General features: G+C 38.9%; 1 protein-coding gene across 2 annotated transcripts in view; it reads right to left on the bottom strand.

Moving 5' to 3' along the window:
• LOC132349231 (S-adenosyl-L-methionine-dependent tRNA 4-demethylwyosine synthase TYW1) overlaps nucleotides 1-19,316 on the bottom strand; it is a 206,533-nt gene that overhangs the window by 109,098 nt on the left and 78,119 nt on the right. For both annotated transcript variants that reach the window (XM_059897473.1, XM_059897472.1), the window contains exon 13: nucleotides 13,169-13,304. In XM_059897473.1, coding sequence (XP_059753456.1) covers nucleotides 13,169-13,304 — 136 coding nt within the window. The remainder of the gene's footprint in view (nucleotides 1-13,168; nucleotides 13,305-19,316) is intronic.

The raw sequence follows: 19,316 nt of genomic DNA, 5'->3' as shown, positions 1-19,316 counted from the left end.
AGAACCTCCCTTCTGCAATGAAGTTCTCCTGCTTAGAGAGAGTTACAGAGTTAAAATAAACAAACAAACAATTTCTGGTCTTGAGAATAAACATTCAAAGCAGAGACCAGGTAAACTCAGAATACTTTAAAATGTACATACTCAAAATAGATATAAATTTAAGTCAGCTGAATAATTTCTATTTAAAAGAATATATATTTTTTTAAAACTGAGGACATAAAGTCCTCAACATGACATACAGATTATAAATTCTCACTAAACCATCTTGGAGATTTATAAATGAGTTTTCATTTATTAAGTCTTACTCTGTTTTATAGGCCATTCCAGTAAGCACTTTCCACAATAATTCATTTAATCCTCAAAACAAGCCTGTGAGGTAAGTGCTCCTTTATCCCCATCTTACAGATAAAGGAATTGAAGCACAGGGATGCTGCCTAAGATGACAGAGCTCTGAGGGGTGGACCCAGAATTCAAACACAGGCATTGTGGCCCCAGAACGCAGTAGGCCATGTATGTACTGTCTAGGTAGTACTATCGATGTTGAGAATCAGGATGGACTCTCGCCAGTGAAGGAGTTCACTATAGCAAGAGCATCTGACTATCCAACTAATAACATCTTCCACACTTTACCACCTTGAACACATGCTGCAGCAATGGCCCACTGGAGAGCACTCCGCCAGGTGCAAGGTGACCAGGGTTAGAGCCAAGCCTGCATGTGGTGGAGGACATCACACAGATATTCACCCCACTAAATAGAGGAACGTAAAATAAAACCACAAGTCCTAATGGATACCAAGTCATATCCATCAGACTGGAAAAACCTAAAAAAGCATGGCAATACATTAAAACTTAAAAACGTTAAAAAGCTGACTACTTTGAAAAAAATCTAGTTAAATGGAAGATGTATATATCTTAAAAAGCTGACCATACCGCGTATTTGTGAGGACAGAAAATGGAAACTCAAATACACTAGTCTCCAAAGCCACTCTCCTGAGTACTTGGAAAAAATCTAGTTAAATGGAAGATGTGTATATCCTACAATCCAACAATTTTCACTCCTGGGTATGGACCCTAAAGAAACTACTGCACGTGTATACAAAGAAACACTTTCAATAATGTTCACTGCAGAGTTGAAAACTTCAGAAAAACTCAAATGCCCATCCACAGGAGAATGAATAATACATTGTAGAATATTTATAAGATGGAATGCTTACAGAGCACTTACAGTGTCTCAAAAGCTAAATGTATCAGCATGAGTAAATCCACAAATATAATATTAAACAAATAAACAATAAAAAGACGGGGGGCAGGGAATGGGGAGTTATTGCTTAATGGGTGTGTAGTTTCAGTTCGGGAAGATAAAAAACTCTGGAAACAGACTGTGGTGATGGTTGAACAACAATGTGAACGTTCTTAATACCACTGAACTATACATGTAAAAATAGTTAAAATGGCAAATTTGATTTTTTCTAATGCTCAAAGAAGAACAACTTGCAGAATGCTATGATGATACTATTATATACGGTTTTAAAATATGAAAAACAGCTCTGTTGTTTACAAAGTTATAAATATAGAGTGAAGTATAAAAATAGCATAGAATGATAAACACCAAATACAGGACACAGATTATCTCTGAAATAGAGGGAAGGAAAGGAAATATGAAAGAAAAGAGGTTCATAGGGACTGCAACTGAATTTATAATGTTTTATTTCTTAAGCTAGATAGTAGTTATATTAGTATTTACCGTCTTATTTACTGTTTTTTACATCTCCAAAATATTTAATCATACATACAAAATTGGTGATAGAGGGCATTATACGTTAAAACATAAACACAAGCACCCCATGATGTTTTTAGATGTTTCTATCTAGACCTTATGAGGGCAGCACTGCTATTAACCCCATTTTACAGATGAGAAAACTGAGTCTCTTGACCAATATTAGCCAGGAAGTGGTAGAGACAGGACTCCAACATGAGCAGTCTTATTTAAGAATCCCAAGCTCTTAACTGCTACACAAGACAGACTGTTGGGTTAACGATGAAATATACATCAAAAGGAAAGGAGATAAATCTAATTTGTTCATTCACCAAACATTTATCATGTGGCTATTGTATGTCACACTGTGATAAGAGCTGGGAAAACAACAATGAGCAAAAATGACATGACATACACTGTGCCTTCTCTCCAGGACCTTTCAGTTTGCAAGAAGAAAGACAATTAACTAAGCAATCACAACCCACCGTGGTAAGCACTATGATGGCGTGTTACAAGATAGCACAAGGCACCGCTGGCACATAAGTGCTGGATACAGACTCGGGGGGAGGAGGAGGAGGAGGAGGAGGAAGAAGAGGAGGAGAGAGAAAGGGAAAGCCACCAAAGACAAGACCTGCAAATTAAATTGTTAGACCCACAGAATAAGACAGTACCCAGACAATAAGAACAGTGCTGAAGTGTTACATTTACTACTGTGGAAAAAATGTCTGTGACACACTGTTAATGGAAAAAAAGGTCAAAATCAACACATATAGCATCTCCTTGGAATGAACTGGCACTGATATAAGTTTCAGTATACAATAAGCTTATCATGTCAATGCATAAAGGATGAATTATTCAATAAATGATCCTGGATAACTAAATAAAAGTGAATACGAAATTGTATCCCAGTTGGATTAAAGAGTCAAGTTTTTTAAAATTAGGCCATGAAAGAACAGGAAAATATGCATAAATATTTTTATAACCCAGGAGAGGTGGGTGAGGACTTTTTAAACACATCCCCAAAGGCAGAATTCACAAAGAGAAAGATGACTAGATGTTGAAGGAAAAAGCTGGAAGACCTAGAGTACCAGATTTCAAAATTTTAAATTAACCTTGACTTGCTACGTTATACCATATATAAAAATGTATCTGAGGGTGACATCACCAAGAGGGCAACACAGGTTGTTCCTGACTTCACTTCCCTCTCAGAAGAACTACTAACAACTATTCAAAAACAAGACACCACTGAGAGAATTCTAGAACACGGGGGTGAGGCTGAAGCACCCCCTGCACCACAGAGACCAAGACAGACTGCGACAGAAGGTAAGAGAAGGGGCTGCAGGTTGACCACACTGCCCCTCCCCCAGGGTAGTGCAGCAGCACACAGTGGGGTCTCCTAAGTCTCCAGTTCCTCCAATAGGAAAAGAGAACCCAGCGGGGACAGGCAGCACCCTCCCTTCCCCCAGCAAAATGGGTCGCTTTGTGGGAGCCCCTACTCTGATACTGCACCACGGGGATTGCAGGGAATCTTCGGGTGCAAACACTCAGAATCTGACAGTCACAGAGAAGCGGGGAGGGGCCTGCAACAACCAGCACGTGGATCTTGGGAGACTGATTTCATACCTGCAGTGTCCAGGCAGTGACCCCAACCAGCGGCTCTGCTCACCTGCAGAGCGCCCAGGGCGCACTCTGACCAGGGAACTTGGCGGGGGGCAGATCTGCCTGATTCGGATCCTCAGACAAGGAGTTTTGCTGCCCTAGAGCCCGGTTTGCCTGTGCCCAAGCGAGGAGCTGAATCACAATCCCATCCACTGTGGACAGTGTCCTCCAGCCTCATCTGACCAGAAGGGCTGGTGACAACACCTGAAAGCTGTGCAGCCCAGAAGGACTCCAGCGGAGAGGCGGGCAGGCAGAGCCAATAGTTTGCAGACCAAAGCCAATGGCCCTGCTCAGTCAGGAAACCTGGGGTGTGAGAACAAAAAGCTTTACCAGTTCTAGAGTTTCTTCTCCTGCTGCACCCAGGCTGGGAATCTAATTCACAGGCCCACTTATTGCTGAATACAGCCTTCAGCCTGTCCAACCAGGGAGTCTGACCAGAGCACAGGGGAAGCTGCACAGCCCATTCAACGGCCCTATGTACAGCGGCACTGAACAGAGAGCACAGCCCATGCCTCCCTGATCTGCAGAGCAAAACCGATGGCCTCCCCTGACCAGGAAATTCAGTGCACACTCTGGCCTGATTCAGAACCCCAAACAACCAGCTATACAGGACCTGGATCCCGTCTGGCTGGCCTGCCAGGGCAGGGAAGCTAATTCACAGCCCCATCTACTACAGAATATAGTACACAGTCAGGACCATTGAGTAAGCCTGATCAGAGAATCCAGGCAACCTTGGAGCCCCTCCTCCAGCCTCACTTGTGTGGGGAACCAAGCCAGCAGCCCTATACAAACTTCTCAGGCAGTGGCACACTGCCCCCATCCCCATTCTCAGAGCTCAAACAAGTGCCTCGCCCAAAACAGACCAGAGTAGCAGGCCCCAGCTGCCCAAGGACATTACTAGCAGACACACCCAGAAACCCAAACTGAGCTGCCTGGTGAAGAACTGTCTCTGCCAAAGCAAACCTGTGAAGTCTGGAAGAAGAGCCCAATTACTCAAATGCATAGAAAAATATGTAAGGAACCAAGGATCGTCAAAAATCAGGTAAATATGAAACCACCAAAAGAAACTAATAGCTCCAACAACTGACTCTAAAGAAATGGAGACTGATGAACTATCACACAAAGAACTCAGAATAATCCTCTTAAGGAAGTTTAGTGAACTACAAGAAAACACAGAGAGACAACTAAACAAAATTAAGAAAACAATGCATGGACAAAATGAGAAGTTCAACAAGGAAACAGTAACCATCAAAAAAACCCAAACGGAAATCCTAGAACTGAAAAATAGAATAACTGAACTAAAGAATTCAATAGAGTTTCAAAATTAGACTCACCGCGCATTTAAAAAAGAAAACAAAACAAAATAATAAGCAACCTGGAGGACAGAACGTTGGAAACTGTCAAAGGAACAAAAAGGGGAAAAAAATGAAAAATTGAAGGAAGCTTACAGGAATTATGGGATACCATGAAAATAAACAATATTCGCATTATGGGAATTCCAGAAAGACAAGAGAAAGATAGAGGGGCAGAAAGTATATTTAAAGCAATAATGGCTGAAAACGTCCTAACCTCGGGAGAGAAATGGACATCCAGATCCATGAGGCCCAAAGGACCCAAATAGGTTGAATTGAACAGGATCACACCCAGACACATTATAATTAAATTGTCGAAAGTCAAAGAAAGAATTTTAAGAGTGGTGAGAGAAAAAAGAGAACTCACAAGGGAACTCCCATGAAACAATCAGTGAATTTTGCAACAGAAACTTTTCAGGCCAGGAGAGAATGAGCTGTCATACTCAAAATACTGAAAGAAAATAACTGTCAACCACGAATTCTATACCCCGTAAGGCTGTCCTTCAGACACAGAAAGAGAGAGAAAGATTTTCCCAAACAAACAAAACCTGGGGGAGTTTATCACCACCAGACCCACCTTACAAGAAATGCTAAAGGGAGAGTTCTCTGAGTGGAAGTAAAAGAATGCTAATTAACATCATAAAAACATAAAAAGATGGATGTGGCAAGCATTTCACAATATATGTAACTCAAACAATCAGGCTACAGGCCTTAAACTGATACAGTGATATATGTCAATTATTTCTCAATAAAATTGAAAAAAAATTTTTTTTTCCTTAAAAAAAAAGAAAAAGGTATCCCCAAGACAAGACCTTGTCCTTCAGACCCTCAGCAGAATTGCCCCAAACCACTTACTCCTTCCTTTGGGCTGTACTTTGGTCTAGCTAGGCCTCCCCAGGTCAGAGAATCCCCCCAAGAAGGACCAGCTCCCAGCCTACCTAGTCCTCATCTACCTATGGGCAAAAGCATAAACAAGAGTTTTGAATTAACTCTTTGCTCCCTCTTACCAAAACTGTATCCCCTGAGAGCTTTGCCCAGAAATACGCCCTAAACTTCTATCAGAATGCAAAAACGGACAAGGGGAAGCTTAAAGCTCTCTCCACCCAATATTTGGTGAGTGTCAGCCACTCATATTAGCAATCAATCCCCCTGTTGTTGGACACTTGTGCGGATGGTAATACTCTGGTGCTGCTGGCCCCAGGATCCTTGGCACAATTCCAATGGTTCCCCTATTCCTTCCATACACTTTTATAATTAAGCCCTTACTAAATAAACCCTCCTCAAATTACCCTAAAAAAAATTAATTTGAGATGATTCATAGTCCCAAATGTGAAAGAAAAATAAAGCTTTTACAAAAAAAAATAAGAAAATATCTTCATGACCTTGGGGTAGACAAAGATTTCATAAACAGGACATGAAAAGCACTAACCATAAAACTTCAACAAATTAATAAATTGGGCTTTGTTAAAATTAAGAACTTTTGTTTATCAAAATATATCATTAAGAGTAAAAAGGCAAAGACAGACTAGAAGGTATCTTGAAAACATGTGTCTGACAAAGCTCTTGTATCCAGAATATATTTTAGAACATCTACAAGTCAATAAAAAATCAACAATAATCCAAATAAATAAGGAACAAAAGAATTGAACACATAATTCACATAAAAAGGATAGCCAAATGTCCAATCAGCATCTGTAAAAGTATTCAAATTGAAAGGTATTCACTGGGGAAATGCAACCTAAAACTACAGTGAAATATCACTAAACAACAATGAAGATGGCTAAATTTTAAAGTGGGGGGGAGGTCAGAGAATGTAGAACAACTGGTCTTCTCACACACCGCTGGTAGAAATGTAAATTGGTACAATTACTTTGGAAAACTGGTAGTATCTACTAAAGTGGGATGTACACTTACCCTGTAATCTAACAATTCCGGTCTACATATTTACCCAACAGAAATGCAGGTATATTCATATATCTACAAGAATGTCCATAAAAATTATTCATAATAGTGAAAACCATAAAACAATTCAAATGTCCACCAATGGTAGAAACACTGAATAGTTTGTTGTATAGTCATATACTATATAGCAGTTAAAATGAATGAATTATTGCATATAACATCATGGAGAAATCTCAAACAGGTTACTGAGCAAAAAAAAAAATCAGACACAAAGGAATACATAATAAATGGTTCTACTTGTGTAAAGGTCAAAAATAGTCAAATCAAAAATAAATGTAAAAGTTCAAGAATGGGCAAAATAATGTATGGTGACAGAAGTTGACAGAGTTGTTCATGATATTTTAAATAAAAAGTACAGTTGTAAAAATATGTAACGATCTCATTTTATAAGTAAAATACACACACACTTATATACACATGAATTAAAATACACACACACTTATATACACATAAACTCTGGAAGAAAAACAGCACTATAGTAATAGTGTTTTTACCTTTGAATTCTGGTGGCGTGTAAGTCATCTTATTTTCTTCATTATGGGAATATTTATTTTCTAACTTGTTTTTAGCAGATATGGTTATCTAATGTTTAACCTCATAAAAGGAAATGCCTTTAATTTCTTCATTAAACAATATTATTGCTCTGGGTTCAAAAGGTTAATATTCATTATGTTAATATCTTTTGTTCACTCTCCCCACTTCCATCCTTCCATTCGATCCACTACACAATGGTTTCTATGCAAAACACTGTATTCTACTTCTTTTGACACAGTCATTAGAAGCCAACTGGTAAACCAAGTTTCTTTTTCATCACCCCTTAACCTTCCCTCAATATCTTCATGAAAACTCATTGTTTCTTTGAATTGTATGTAATACACAATACTTGCATGGGATTGTACCAACACCATTATCAAATTCTTCCCAGAGTCACTCTCTATATACGCTCTTCATCTTGAAAGCTTGAAAAGTTGTCTTCCCTAAGCTTCCTTCTTTGGCCCTCTTTAGACACTTCTTGGATAATTCCATCCACTTTCTTGCCTTCACCTGCAATCTACTGCTACAGAGATGACTTCTAAATCTACATATTCACACTCCAACATTCCTCTGAGTCCCCAAGTCATGTAAGCAATGATCTACTAGACATCACTTAATGTCTCAACATGAACCTAAGATGCAACACGTTCATCTTTCCTTAATAAGCTTAGGCAGAAGTCAGGTCTGGAGAAAACCTATTTACTAGGGAATTTTCTGGGGCTGGGGGAAGCCAAACAGTTCGTAGGCACTGGCTTTGGAAAACACCATGGGAGAGATCAAGGTCAGCAGTCTTGGTCTGATTTCAAAAGTGGCTAAAACCAGAATACCCTTTTAGCCAACCAGAGGAGGGTGAAATGGCATTAAACCCAAGATGGGTGAAATCAACACCCTGGAAGATCCATGCCTACAGAGAGGGTACACACAGGTTAGATAAAGGTAAAGGGCAAGATAAAGCCTAAGAAAAGATAATAATAAGAAACAAATATCCAGACCACAGCCAGATGGACTAAGGCTCAAGAGAAGACTTTGGCATCACCACGGGGAGGTGGAAATAAACCAAATAGACCAATAAGCAGGGGAACTAGTCAGAATGATGGAGGGGTGATTAGCTTATCCTAAAAGGGAGGGAGGGAAGAAGATAGGCTATTTCATTGACTCTAAGATACTCTAGATTGTAAGACACACAATTATTTTATGTACCATCATTTTATGTCTCTCCTTTATGAAAGTAACAATGCTAGCAATTAAATATGACATGCCATCTCTGGCCATCTGACTTTAGAAATGTTAGAAAGTAACAAAATGTGCATGCTGCAACTGGAGAGCGGCAGAGGCACAAGGCCCCCTCTCAGGTGTGCTCAGGACAGGAACCTGATTTACACTCAGGCCCCCACGATATGAAGAAGCAGGCTGGAACACACTCTTGCGAGACCCTGATACTGGCCAACAAGCAGGAAACTGAGTGAGGAGGGAAAAACCCAGTCTTCTCTCCCATGTGTCTGCTTTACCACTCACACACAACACTTCACTTCTGACACCTCTGGTCACCAAATGTGCGGGGGATTTTCCCCCACCAAGCAATTCTCTGCAACACCAGCTGGTGTCCCACAAATTAACTCAATTCTGACACTACACCCTACTTGAGAGGCCAGTCCCAAGTCTAGGTTATCACCTGTGTTTCTGGCTGATGGGCTCTAAATCAGAGGCTCCCATAACCCCCTCCTCTGGTTTGATTAATTTGCTAGAGCAGCTCACAGAACTCAGGGAAACACTGACTTAGGTTAACCAGTTTATTAAAGGGTACAGATGAACAACCAGATGAAGAGACGCATAACGCGAGGTCTTGGGAGGGTCCTGAGCACGGGCACTTCTGTCCCCATGGAGTTGGGGGCGCATCAACCTCCTGATAGGTGGATATGTTCACCAACCTGGAAGCTCCCCAAACCCCTTAGTGGGATTTTTATGGAGGTTTCCTCTCGCAGGCACAATCAATTACTAACTTCATTTCCAGCCCATCTCCCCTCTCTAGAGAGGGGTGGGGGGGGCAGGGGGTGCTGAAAATTCCAAGGTGCCTCATTAGAATAAAAGATGCTCCTAACGCTCTTATCACTTAGAAAGTTACAAGGGCTTTAGGAACTCTGTGCCGGGAACTGGGGGCAGAGACCAGTATATATATTATCTTACACTGTTACTGATGAAAAACTATGCTGTCTTTAACCTGAAGGTCATAGAGAAACTTTAATAGCATGCAAAAATGCTCATGACCCGGTGTTAACAACAACAAAAAGCAACATATAAAATTGAATCATATATGCAAAACAAATCACTCTCTCCCCCTCAAAGGATTAACTAGAAGTACTACTTCAAAACGTCAGTAGTAGCTGCCTCAAGGTCCTGGAATTATAGGTAGCTTCTTGCTTTGTTTCTTTATATTTCTCTTTACTTCCCCCCAAATTTCTATATTCAACGTGTAATTTTTATAATCAGAGATAAGGTCAAATATTAAACATTTGTTTTTTAAAAACTGCCAATTGCGGTCACATGGATACTTTGGTTTATTTAAATATTAGATACAGAGCCATCTCATTAATGTACAATAAGCCCTTAACAGTGAGACAACATTCCTCTGACAACATCAGGTCAATGCATGCTCACATCCATAGAACTAAGTTCATTTTGGATACCCAAAAATATGTAATGCGGGAAATTATTTCTGTCTTTCAAACATGAGGTTTCAAGAGTATCAGTATCATTGCTCAAACGTGGAAAAGGATTAATTACTTCCATTTCCTGCTGGATCTTCAACTTGGCATAATAATGTGCCAGCAGAAACACATCTGGTCACACTGCTGATAAAAGTCTACTGCCAGGGCTTCCCTGGTGGCGCAGTGGTTAAGAATCCACCTGCCAATGCAGGGGACACAGGTTCGAGCCCTGGCCCAGGAAGATCCCACATCAGCGGAGTAACTAAGTCTGTGCGCCACAACTACTGAGTCTGTGCTCTGGAGCCTGCAAGCCACAACTACTGAGTCCATGTGCCACAACTACTGAAGCCCAAGCGCCTAGAGCCCGTGCTCCACAACAAGAGAAGCCACTGCAATGAGAAGCCCGTGCACCGCCAACAAAGAGTAGCCCCTGCTCCCAGCAACTAGAGAAAACCCACGTACATCAGCGAAGACCCAATGCGGCCAAAAATTAAGTAAATGAATAAATAAATAAATTTATTTTAAAAAAAGTCTAGTGCCAAAGGTAGGCAGTGCTGTCTTGCACAAGACGGATTTCTTTTTATTTTTTTAAAAAAAGGACTGTTTGACAAGTAGCTGTCATGTCCAGAAATTGAAGCTAACACATTTTATGCTGTGTTATCTTGATGGAATTGCTTTTTAGCCCCACATACTCAAATACCAATCTATTTCTCCCCTCATATTTGAAAAGGAACATTTAGACAAAGGATAAAAATCTTGAAATGTAACCTTTATACTTGCCAAGAGTAATAAAACAAAATATGCTACCTTCTTCTACTTTGGGTGGTACTAGATCATACGTAGGCTGAAAAGCTTAGGAAAAATCAGATTTCTTTGTTTATAAAGTTTAAGAAATTCTTTCTCCTCAAATGTCTTTTCTTGCTCAGGTATACTAAAAGCTCAAACAAGTAACAGAAGATAATAGTATGGATGTTCTAATTGAAACATCTCAAATATCAATTTAATTTCAAAGTTTTCATTTAAAAACTCAAATGATTATCAGATGATAGTGATCATATATTTGACCCTAGCTTATAAGTATAGTCACAACATAAATGTCTTATTTTTCAGTATTATACAGCAGTAAGGTCAACCTTTCTTGATAGTATCTAATGTACCAATAATATCAGACATTCAAAAGGAAATAACATAGCTTGAGTTAATTTAAAGAAAACTTTTTATTTTGACAGCAGCTTCCTGCTGCAGATCTTTCTTAAATGACAGTATAAACAATACAAGAATGAGAAACATAAACTAATTGCTACAAAATGCTTAGAGAGCAATTGCCCTAATCTGAGAGCAGCTACTTTAAACAGCCCAAGGAAACTTTTTCAACTAGAGTTACGTGGACACAATTATGATATTATATGTAAGAAGCTCATGGGTTAGAAAATATTGTAGAACTTTAAGTTAGTGCGTTACTATCAACGAGTCAATCCAGAGTACTTACAACTGAACTGGACATCCAAAGGGTTACTTGTAACTTCAAGACACGAATTCATTTTATGGAAAATTTTGGCCAAAAGGCAAAAAGGAGGCTATTGAGCCATTCTGCTAATGCCTATTTCTCATCTTCCACACTCCGACTCAGGATATGGTCTAGATAACAATCTCATATGTGTTTGAGACTGCCAGCCCCTGCTGTTTACTTCCATCTAAATCCGTTCTGATTTTTATGCTATGTATCTCCTGTTTCAGCAATAAGCAATGAGGATACAGCTGAAGGTGAAGTCCAGAGACGAAGAAAATTTAGGAACCAAAAAGCATCTGACTTGCTAGCTTTATAAATAATCCAAGACAGATCAGAAACCAATGCCTATTTTGAATGTCTTAAATAATGTCAGTGTTAATCACCAAAAAAGGCACTGATTTAACTTCTCAAGCATAAAAACGGGGGGCAGGGGGGAGGGGGGAGGTGCGGGGCGGTTCTGATCAGCTGAAAAGTCAAGAAAATGTGTACAGTACATCTTACTACTACAGAGCTCTGGTTGAGTCTCCACTCATTCATTCTTTTAACAAACATTTATCAAATACCATTAAATATGTTGTGTTAGAATTCAGACATGAGTAAGGAGTCCAGTTGGGGAGAGAGAAGCTAGGATAAAACAGAGGAAATGAAGTGTATTTACAGATATAAAACTTGGGAAGGGAGACAGGGGCAGCTATTTGCAACTGAAAACGGCTTCGCAGTAGAGGTAATAATGAAGCTGAGACTTGAAGGTTGCATAGAATTTCTACAAGTCGAAGAAATGGAAAGAAAGGACAGTCTAAGTTCTGAGGAGGTAACCAACGACTCGGGACAAGTGCTGGGCACACCTGCAGAAACAGCAAGACAAGCAGGGACGTGTAGCATTCCTGGGCAACATGGTGAATGATGAGTCTGGAAACGTTCACTGCAGCCAGACGGCGACAGGGTGGGAATGCCACAGTAAGTGCCGGGCAAAGGAGAGAAAGGCAGGTTTTCTGGGACAGTGACTTCCATGTATTTGGCTGCACATCAAGAATCACCCGAGATGTTTAAAATGCAGATTCTCAAATCCCCCTAGGAATAGGAAACTGTAATTTTTTAAGCTCCTGTAGTGACTGTCAGTATCAGTTAGATTTGGGTAAAGCAAGAGGAACTGCAGGGTAGAAGCAAAGAGAACAGAAAAGGGGAAATGGCTGCAAGAGAAGAAGAGGTAGAACTAACAGAAAATACCAACTATCGACATAGGGGCCAATGGAAAAGAAGAACCAGAAGGTACCTTAGGTCAAAAAGAATAGGAAGACTTAAGAAGGAGCAACTGTTTGCAGGAAAAGACATTGGGGTCGGACATTCTGGGGTTGAGTTCCTTATTGGGTAGGAAATTTTGTTCTAGAAATTCAGGAAAATTAACTTCATATTTAAACATATACTATTTGCTGACACCTCTTCTAGGATTGCTATGTACCGCGCTTACCCGTGTTTTATTAATTAGCTTTGGGAGTGTGCACCTCTCTCCTGAAATACATGAAGGACATATAATATATATAAGGCAGAGTGCTAGAAACTTAAGAAGAACTCAATAAATATTTACTGAATAATAAAAGTGGAAGTCTAGAAAAAAGTTGAAGATTTTAGTCTTTTTTTTTTTTTTTTAAAGAAAAAAAAAATCTTTTTTTTAAGATGTCATAATTCTTACCTTTGCAGCCAAGGCTTTTAAACTGTCGAGGAATCTTTGCCAGAAATCCTTGAAGAGCGGGCGGTCAATTTTCTTCAGGCTCTCTTTGGTGCTGGCGTCCACACTAACGTATAGCTGGGTAACTGGTTTGAGGTTCCTTGGTAATTTAAAATTAAAAAAAAAAAAAATACAACAATCAAAGAAGAAAATTATGCCTAAGTCGGGCTTTTCATGATGTTAAATTTACAGTCTGTAATAGATGTGATGATTAAACATTTCACGGGGGTCTAGAGGGTTCTGCTTCTCCCAGAAGATTAAAGCCATGATTTTAATGTAACAGAATGGGATGTCAGTTGGTTATTTTTTCAAATGACTGGACACCATCCCTAATAAACTGAAAACATTTGATTACTTAAAATCGGTCTCTCTTCAAACACTACATTTTAGTGGAAAATAAAACAAGATCAGGCTTTAGGTCTGGCACCATCAGCTCAGCACAATTACAAGGGGCTCTCAGGCCAAAGTTTCTTCATAAACTCTGCCACTTAAGACTTCTACAGGGGTCTGTGCTGACGGGCCACCTCCCATCATCAATTTGCTGATGGATGTTTTCTAAGGAACAAGAACAAGGCTTCTCTGAAGGGCACAGAGCCACACCAATGCCTCACCTATGCCTCTGAGAGCAGGAGTGGGTTTAAAGTCAAGCCCTGTGTGGGCGAACAATGACCCATTCAGGGAGCCATGAGCAATGCAGAGTTAGAAAAAGAGCAGCCAAACACTTACAGAACAGCACAACCCAGAAGAAAAATGTATGTTGTAGATTCTTATTTTTCTTTGCCTTCTTAATCCGCATCCATGAGTACCACTCATTCTCCACTTCGCTCAAATTCACTGACTCATTTCACAATGTCATCATCTACCAGATTTCTTGCCAGTTATGTTTTAAGCCCAGATTGTACTTTTTCCAGAGCCTCTCTGTTCTCCCTTCAAATAGGTCTCATAATTCACTCTCTTCAATGAATTTCGAAGTAGAAAGAAATTCCCCCTTAATAATCCTCTGACCAAATTCTCCCATTATTAATTTGCTATAACTATTCCATAATTTGTATTTACCCCTAGAATGTTATTTATGCATTTTTTGTTTCAAAGTCTAGGCACTTTTAAAAACTGTCACATAATTCACATGCCATAAAATTCACCATCAAAGTGGTTTATGTGCTTTTTATGTCTATCAGTATTGGCCTTACCAATCTTTGAGTGGAAGACCTTGGAAGACAGGGGCTCTATTTTTCTTTTTATCCAGCCATACAGGTAGACACTTAAAGCTACTTTTTAGTGGATATTGTTGACTTCAGCTGACAGAACTTTTAAGGAAATGTAGGTCAAACAAATGCTTGTAATCATCTGGCTTAGTGACATATGGAAAAATCAGAAGGGCCTAAACCCAAAGTTGTTAAAAGTGGAGAAGCTATGACCAAAGTTAGGAAAAAATGATTAAAACACTGGCAGACTCTCATTGCTTTAATCCCTCTCCAATACTGATATAACGGAATCCTTAAAAGTTCAATAATGTGTCACTACTGAGCAAAGGACATCAATTACTGGAAATGCAAAACAACAGCATACTGGAATGGCAGCATTTTGTCTCACCACCCCTTTTGCTGGGGGCCTCTTTAATAACAGACAAGCTACTTTAACTGGATTTTATGTTTTACAAAAATAAAAAGGATTGTCTTAATGAATACGGCTGGCTATCATAGTCTGATACTCACAGGACTTTGTCATAAAGCTGCCTGATGCAAAATGGGAACTGGCCTGACCTTTTCACTATGCCTCCGTAACTACTTCAAGAGTATGAACAGTAAATTCCAAAGGCCATAGTTGTCTTACAAACCACCACCATTTTGCAAAAAAAAAAAGTAGCCCTGGACATTGACACTAGCAATAAGGAATTTTTGACATTACTAAACGCCTGAGGTGCTATAATCAGGAATTTTATAGCTCTTTGGGCAGGGACCAGAGGAAGAATGGAGAAGAGGAAAACCCCAAGGAACTGTAGAGCTCATTCCTAAGGGGCTCAAAAGGAGTAAAAGGCCACTGGAGAAATTTTCTGAGCCTCAGGGATCTTATGTCTGTCCTGCTGTTGGTCTCTGTTCCCCGTGACAGGTGATGGGGCTCCAAGCACAGTCATCTGTCTGTCTCCATTCTATTCAGAGATAGGATCATTTTAGTTATATCCTTAAAACCATCATAATAATTCCTGTGTCTCAGAGTCTCACATTGCTGTTGAGAACAATTAAAAAGGACTATACAATAAAAGGGATATATAACTCTGAGCCCAATCCCCAGTGAAAATACCCTATGAATCTTGATATGATTTTTGTGATGACCCTTCATCCTGCTAATTTTAAATCTCTGAGTTTTGAATGATCATATATAGAAAAACATTGCAATTGAACAGAAAAATCCCTCTCCCTTCTTCCCTTTCTGTAGAGATTAGGCCTCATTCTACCCAGAATAATCAATAATCATATCAAGATCTTACCTAGAATGAAACCTCCTCATCTCTACAGAAAGGAAAAACGGGAGGGAGATTTATGTTTGTAAGAAATCTAGAGGCTTCAATAGTAACTTTGATGCTCCCATTGGACAAAAAAATAACCGAAGTGACCCAAATATCCAATACTTATATGTGAAATCTATCCAAAAAAGGGACAGTTTCTATTAGCTGTTTCCTTCCCTGTGTTATGCGCCACAGTCTCTTGTTTCTGTGTCTAGTTCATGTTTTTATTTTTTTTATGAAAGCTGAACATTTTAAATAATATTATTTGGCAATTCTAAATCAGATATCTCCCAACCCAGGGGTTTTGTTTTGTTTTTTTCTTTTCTCTCTGTTTGCTGTTTTTGTTGTTACTGAACTAATTTGGTAAATTCTGAATTCTTGGTTGTGTTTAACCACTAAAATCCCTGTTTGATTAGCTTACTGGTCAGGTAAGGATTAGACAGAGATATCCTTAAATGACTTCAATCAGTAAGTCTCCTAGCCTTTGCTGAGGGGCTCTATGTGTGTATATTAGGGCACGCCTTCGATGTCCAGGCAGGCATTTGACAACTGTGCCTTAGCTTTCACTGTCTACCTGCTCAAGACATCAATATACCAAGTGGAGGTGGCCATATAGGGCCTTTTCAAGTCTTCCCTGGCATACCCACAGCCCTGCCCGTGTACATGATCTTCTAGATTTCCAGGAACATGCTGGAGCTTCTCAAAGTCCCCTACAAACATCTCATTCCCTGGCTTTTCCTTTTAAGTATTTGATTAGCTTCCTGTTTGCCCCAACGGTTACTGCTGCCTCAGGTAGCTGTGAAGTTAAACAATTGCAGATAATTGTTTATGAAAAACACCGGAGAGAGAGGCTTTCTGTGCTGGACAAACTCTGAGTCACTTCTAACAAACACAACCCCTGTGAGCGAGAGTTTCCAGGGAACTGCCACACATACCATATAATGACAGTTCTCCAGGAATGGGACTTTGAAAGAGTTCCAACTCTGTTTTGTCCCTTCCCCTGGCTGCCAGGCTACTGGTTTTTACCATGACTGTAGGCTACTAGTTTGCAGAGCTGGAGAAGTTGGAATGGAATAAGGACATGTTAACACATCACAAAGCTTACTGTTCATATTGCAATTCAGCTAATTTTCTGAGGAACAGTGGGTTTTCACCACAGCCTACTTTAACCCATTTCTAAGCCAAGTTTCAATCCTGAGCCTTAAAAGACAAATCATTTTTTAATTTAACTTAGTTGTTTTTTGCCTCCTCTTTACTGTACAGAGCCTGGATCCAAAGAAAAAGGGCCATCCCCGTACCCACACATACCCCTCAACAAAAGCCTTCAGTTTCTACTTTAGCCACTGGCTTCTCAGAATCCAAAAATCAAATATTCTAGTGTACTGTTGCAAGAAGTCTTGGGAGAAAAAAAGACCACTGCAATATTCAAAATATTTTTGTATTGTTAATGCATATCATAGAAACACTCTTTTTTTTTTTTTTTTTGGCCACGCCATGCAGCTTGCAGGATTTTAGCTTCCCCGACCAGGGACTGAACCCAGGCCCCCAGCAGTGGAAGCATGGAGTCCTCACCATTGGACCACCAGGGAATTCCCTAGAAATACTTTTTTGACATGAGAATAAAAATACTATTTACTGGGGGCAAAAAAACCTTCCTCAGATTGTTGCATACCCCTGGTTAAGAATTTGATTCTGACAATTTTTGCTGGTATTCTCACTGTTTTTATAGAAGAGTAGGTTTTGAAGGTCTGTACTCTGCTATTCCTGATAACCAACAAACAAGTTTTGTTTTTTATTTCCATCACAATTCATCACAATATTTCCTATGTCCATTGTGATTTCTTCTTTGACCCATAAGCAAATGAGAAATGCATTGCTTAAATTATAAGCATATTGGAATATTCTAGTTATCTTTTTGTACTGATTTATAGTTTAATTGCATTGTGTTCAGATATCATGCTCTAAATGAGTGCAATACTTTCTTGTAACTTGCTATAATGCCCAGCATATGGCCATTTGGTAATTTTTCTGAGAGCAAGCTCTGTGCTCTTAAAAGGAATTTATATTCCAAAGTTTCTCACTTCAATACTCTATTTCTGTAATACACGCTAAATTTGTTAATTTAGTTGTTCAAATCTTCACTACTATTCCTGATTTTGATTTGCCTGTTTTATCAGTTTGAGAGAAATGTGTTAAAAACTTACTATTTCTCCTTATAGTTCTGTCAATTTTGAGTTTATGTTACTGATTGTTGAAAAATTTTGAATTAATATATTGTTTTAATGTTCCTGGTAGGTTTAATATTTTATTATTAAGAAATGTTCCATCTTATCTCAAGTAATGGTTCTTGCCTTAAAGTATACTTGACCAATATTACTTAGCCTACCTTTCCAAGGTGCTTTTCATGTATTATCTCATACACTAACAATGCCACTATAAGGTAGCCATTATTATTGTAATCATTTTACAGATGAGAAAACTGGGCCCTGAGAAGTTATCTTCCCAGTGTCAGAAAGACAGCAAGAGATACAGTCAAGATTCAAACCCAGGTCTCTTCTAGACAGAGCACAAGCTCTTCATCACTTCACTGTGCTGCCTTTTTCTTTTTTTTTTAGCCCATCCAGAAAAGCATAGTTTTGAAAAGTGTCCCATCAATTCACAGACACAAAAGAAGACTATATTCTAAACTTAATACAAACAAAACAGGCTGGGAGAAAAAAAAACTTCTATTGAAAGGATCAGGTAGTATTTATAATCAATCTTCATTTCATTATAACTGTTACCTATAGCCACTTTGAGCTGATACATACAAGAAAACTTTATTTTTATTAAAATTCATGCATTTCTTGATACATTTACTAATATGTGAAGAGATGTCCAATTTATAGAGGTTCTCTAACACATATAGTGAATATCTTAGCAAAAACTAGAGAAAACAAAACATAAAGCAAACAAAATAACAGAAATACAAGTGGAAGAAGTAAGAGAACAAACGAAGTTCACACATCGTTTCAATGAAGGTGCTCAAAAGTAAACGTACACCGGGACAAATTCTGTGGTGGTGGAGGAGGTGTAGGAAGTTAAATGTTAACCGTGTCATAGTTAAAAATGGAACACAGCTCTGTCTTCTTATGATAAGCCTGCTAGCAGGGAGAAAGCTTTGAATTAACTGTACTTACCACAAAAGAAAAAAATTTAAGATTTTAAATGTAAACTTAAAAATAATATAAAATAGTTAAGAAAATCGTGTAGAAGAAGGCGTAGACAAAATAATTAGCTACTAAAGGTATCAGAAAAAGGCCTGAGAAAATCTGGTTAAAATGTTAAACCTTGTATTGCTACTGATGGGAGTAGTTGTTTTTATATATTTTAAAAATAATAAAAAGATTCTGCTAAAAAAGAAAAAAGAAAAAACAAGAAAATCGTGCAGAGGTGAACTAAAGATGAAGCTAAGAGTTAGCCAGTCGACAAAGGGCTGAACATTTGACTCTAAACCTTCTCACGCTCATAAAGAGGGAGACACAGTTATAGGATTCAAATGTCCACAAAGTAAGCACAAACTAGGTTCAGTGTTTCTCAACAACTTCCTTACCTTACAACATGGTC

Source organism: Balaenoptera ricei, chromosome 15, assembly GCF_028023285.1.
Source record: "Balaenoptera ricei isolate mBalRic1 chromosome 15, mBalRic1.hap2, whole genome shotgun sequence".
NCBI lineage: Eukaryota > Metazoa > Chordata > Mammalia > Artiodactyla > Balaenopteridae > Balaenoptera > Balaenoptera ricei.
Note: the sequence above shows the minus strand (reverse complement) of the source record. Positions and strands in the feature narration are given on the sequence as shown.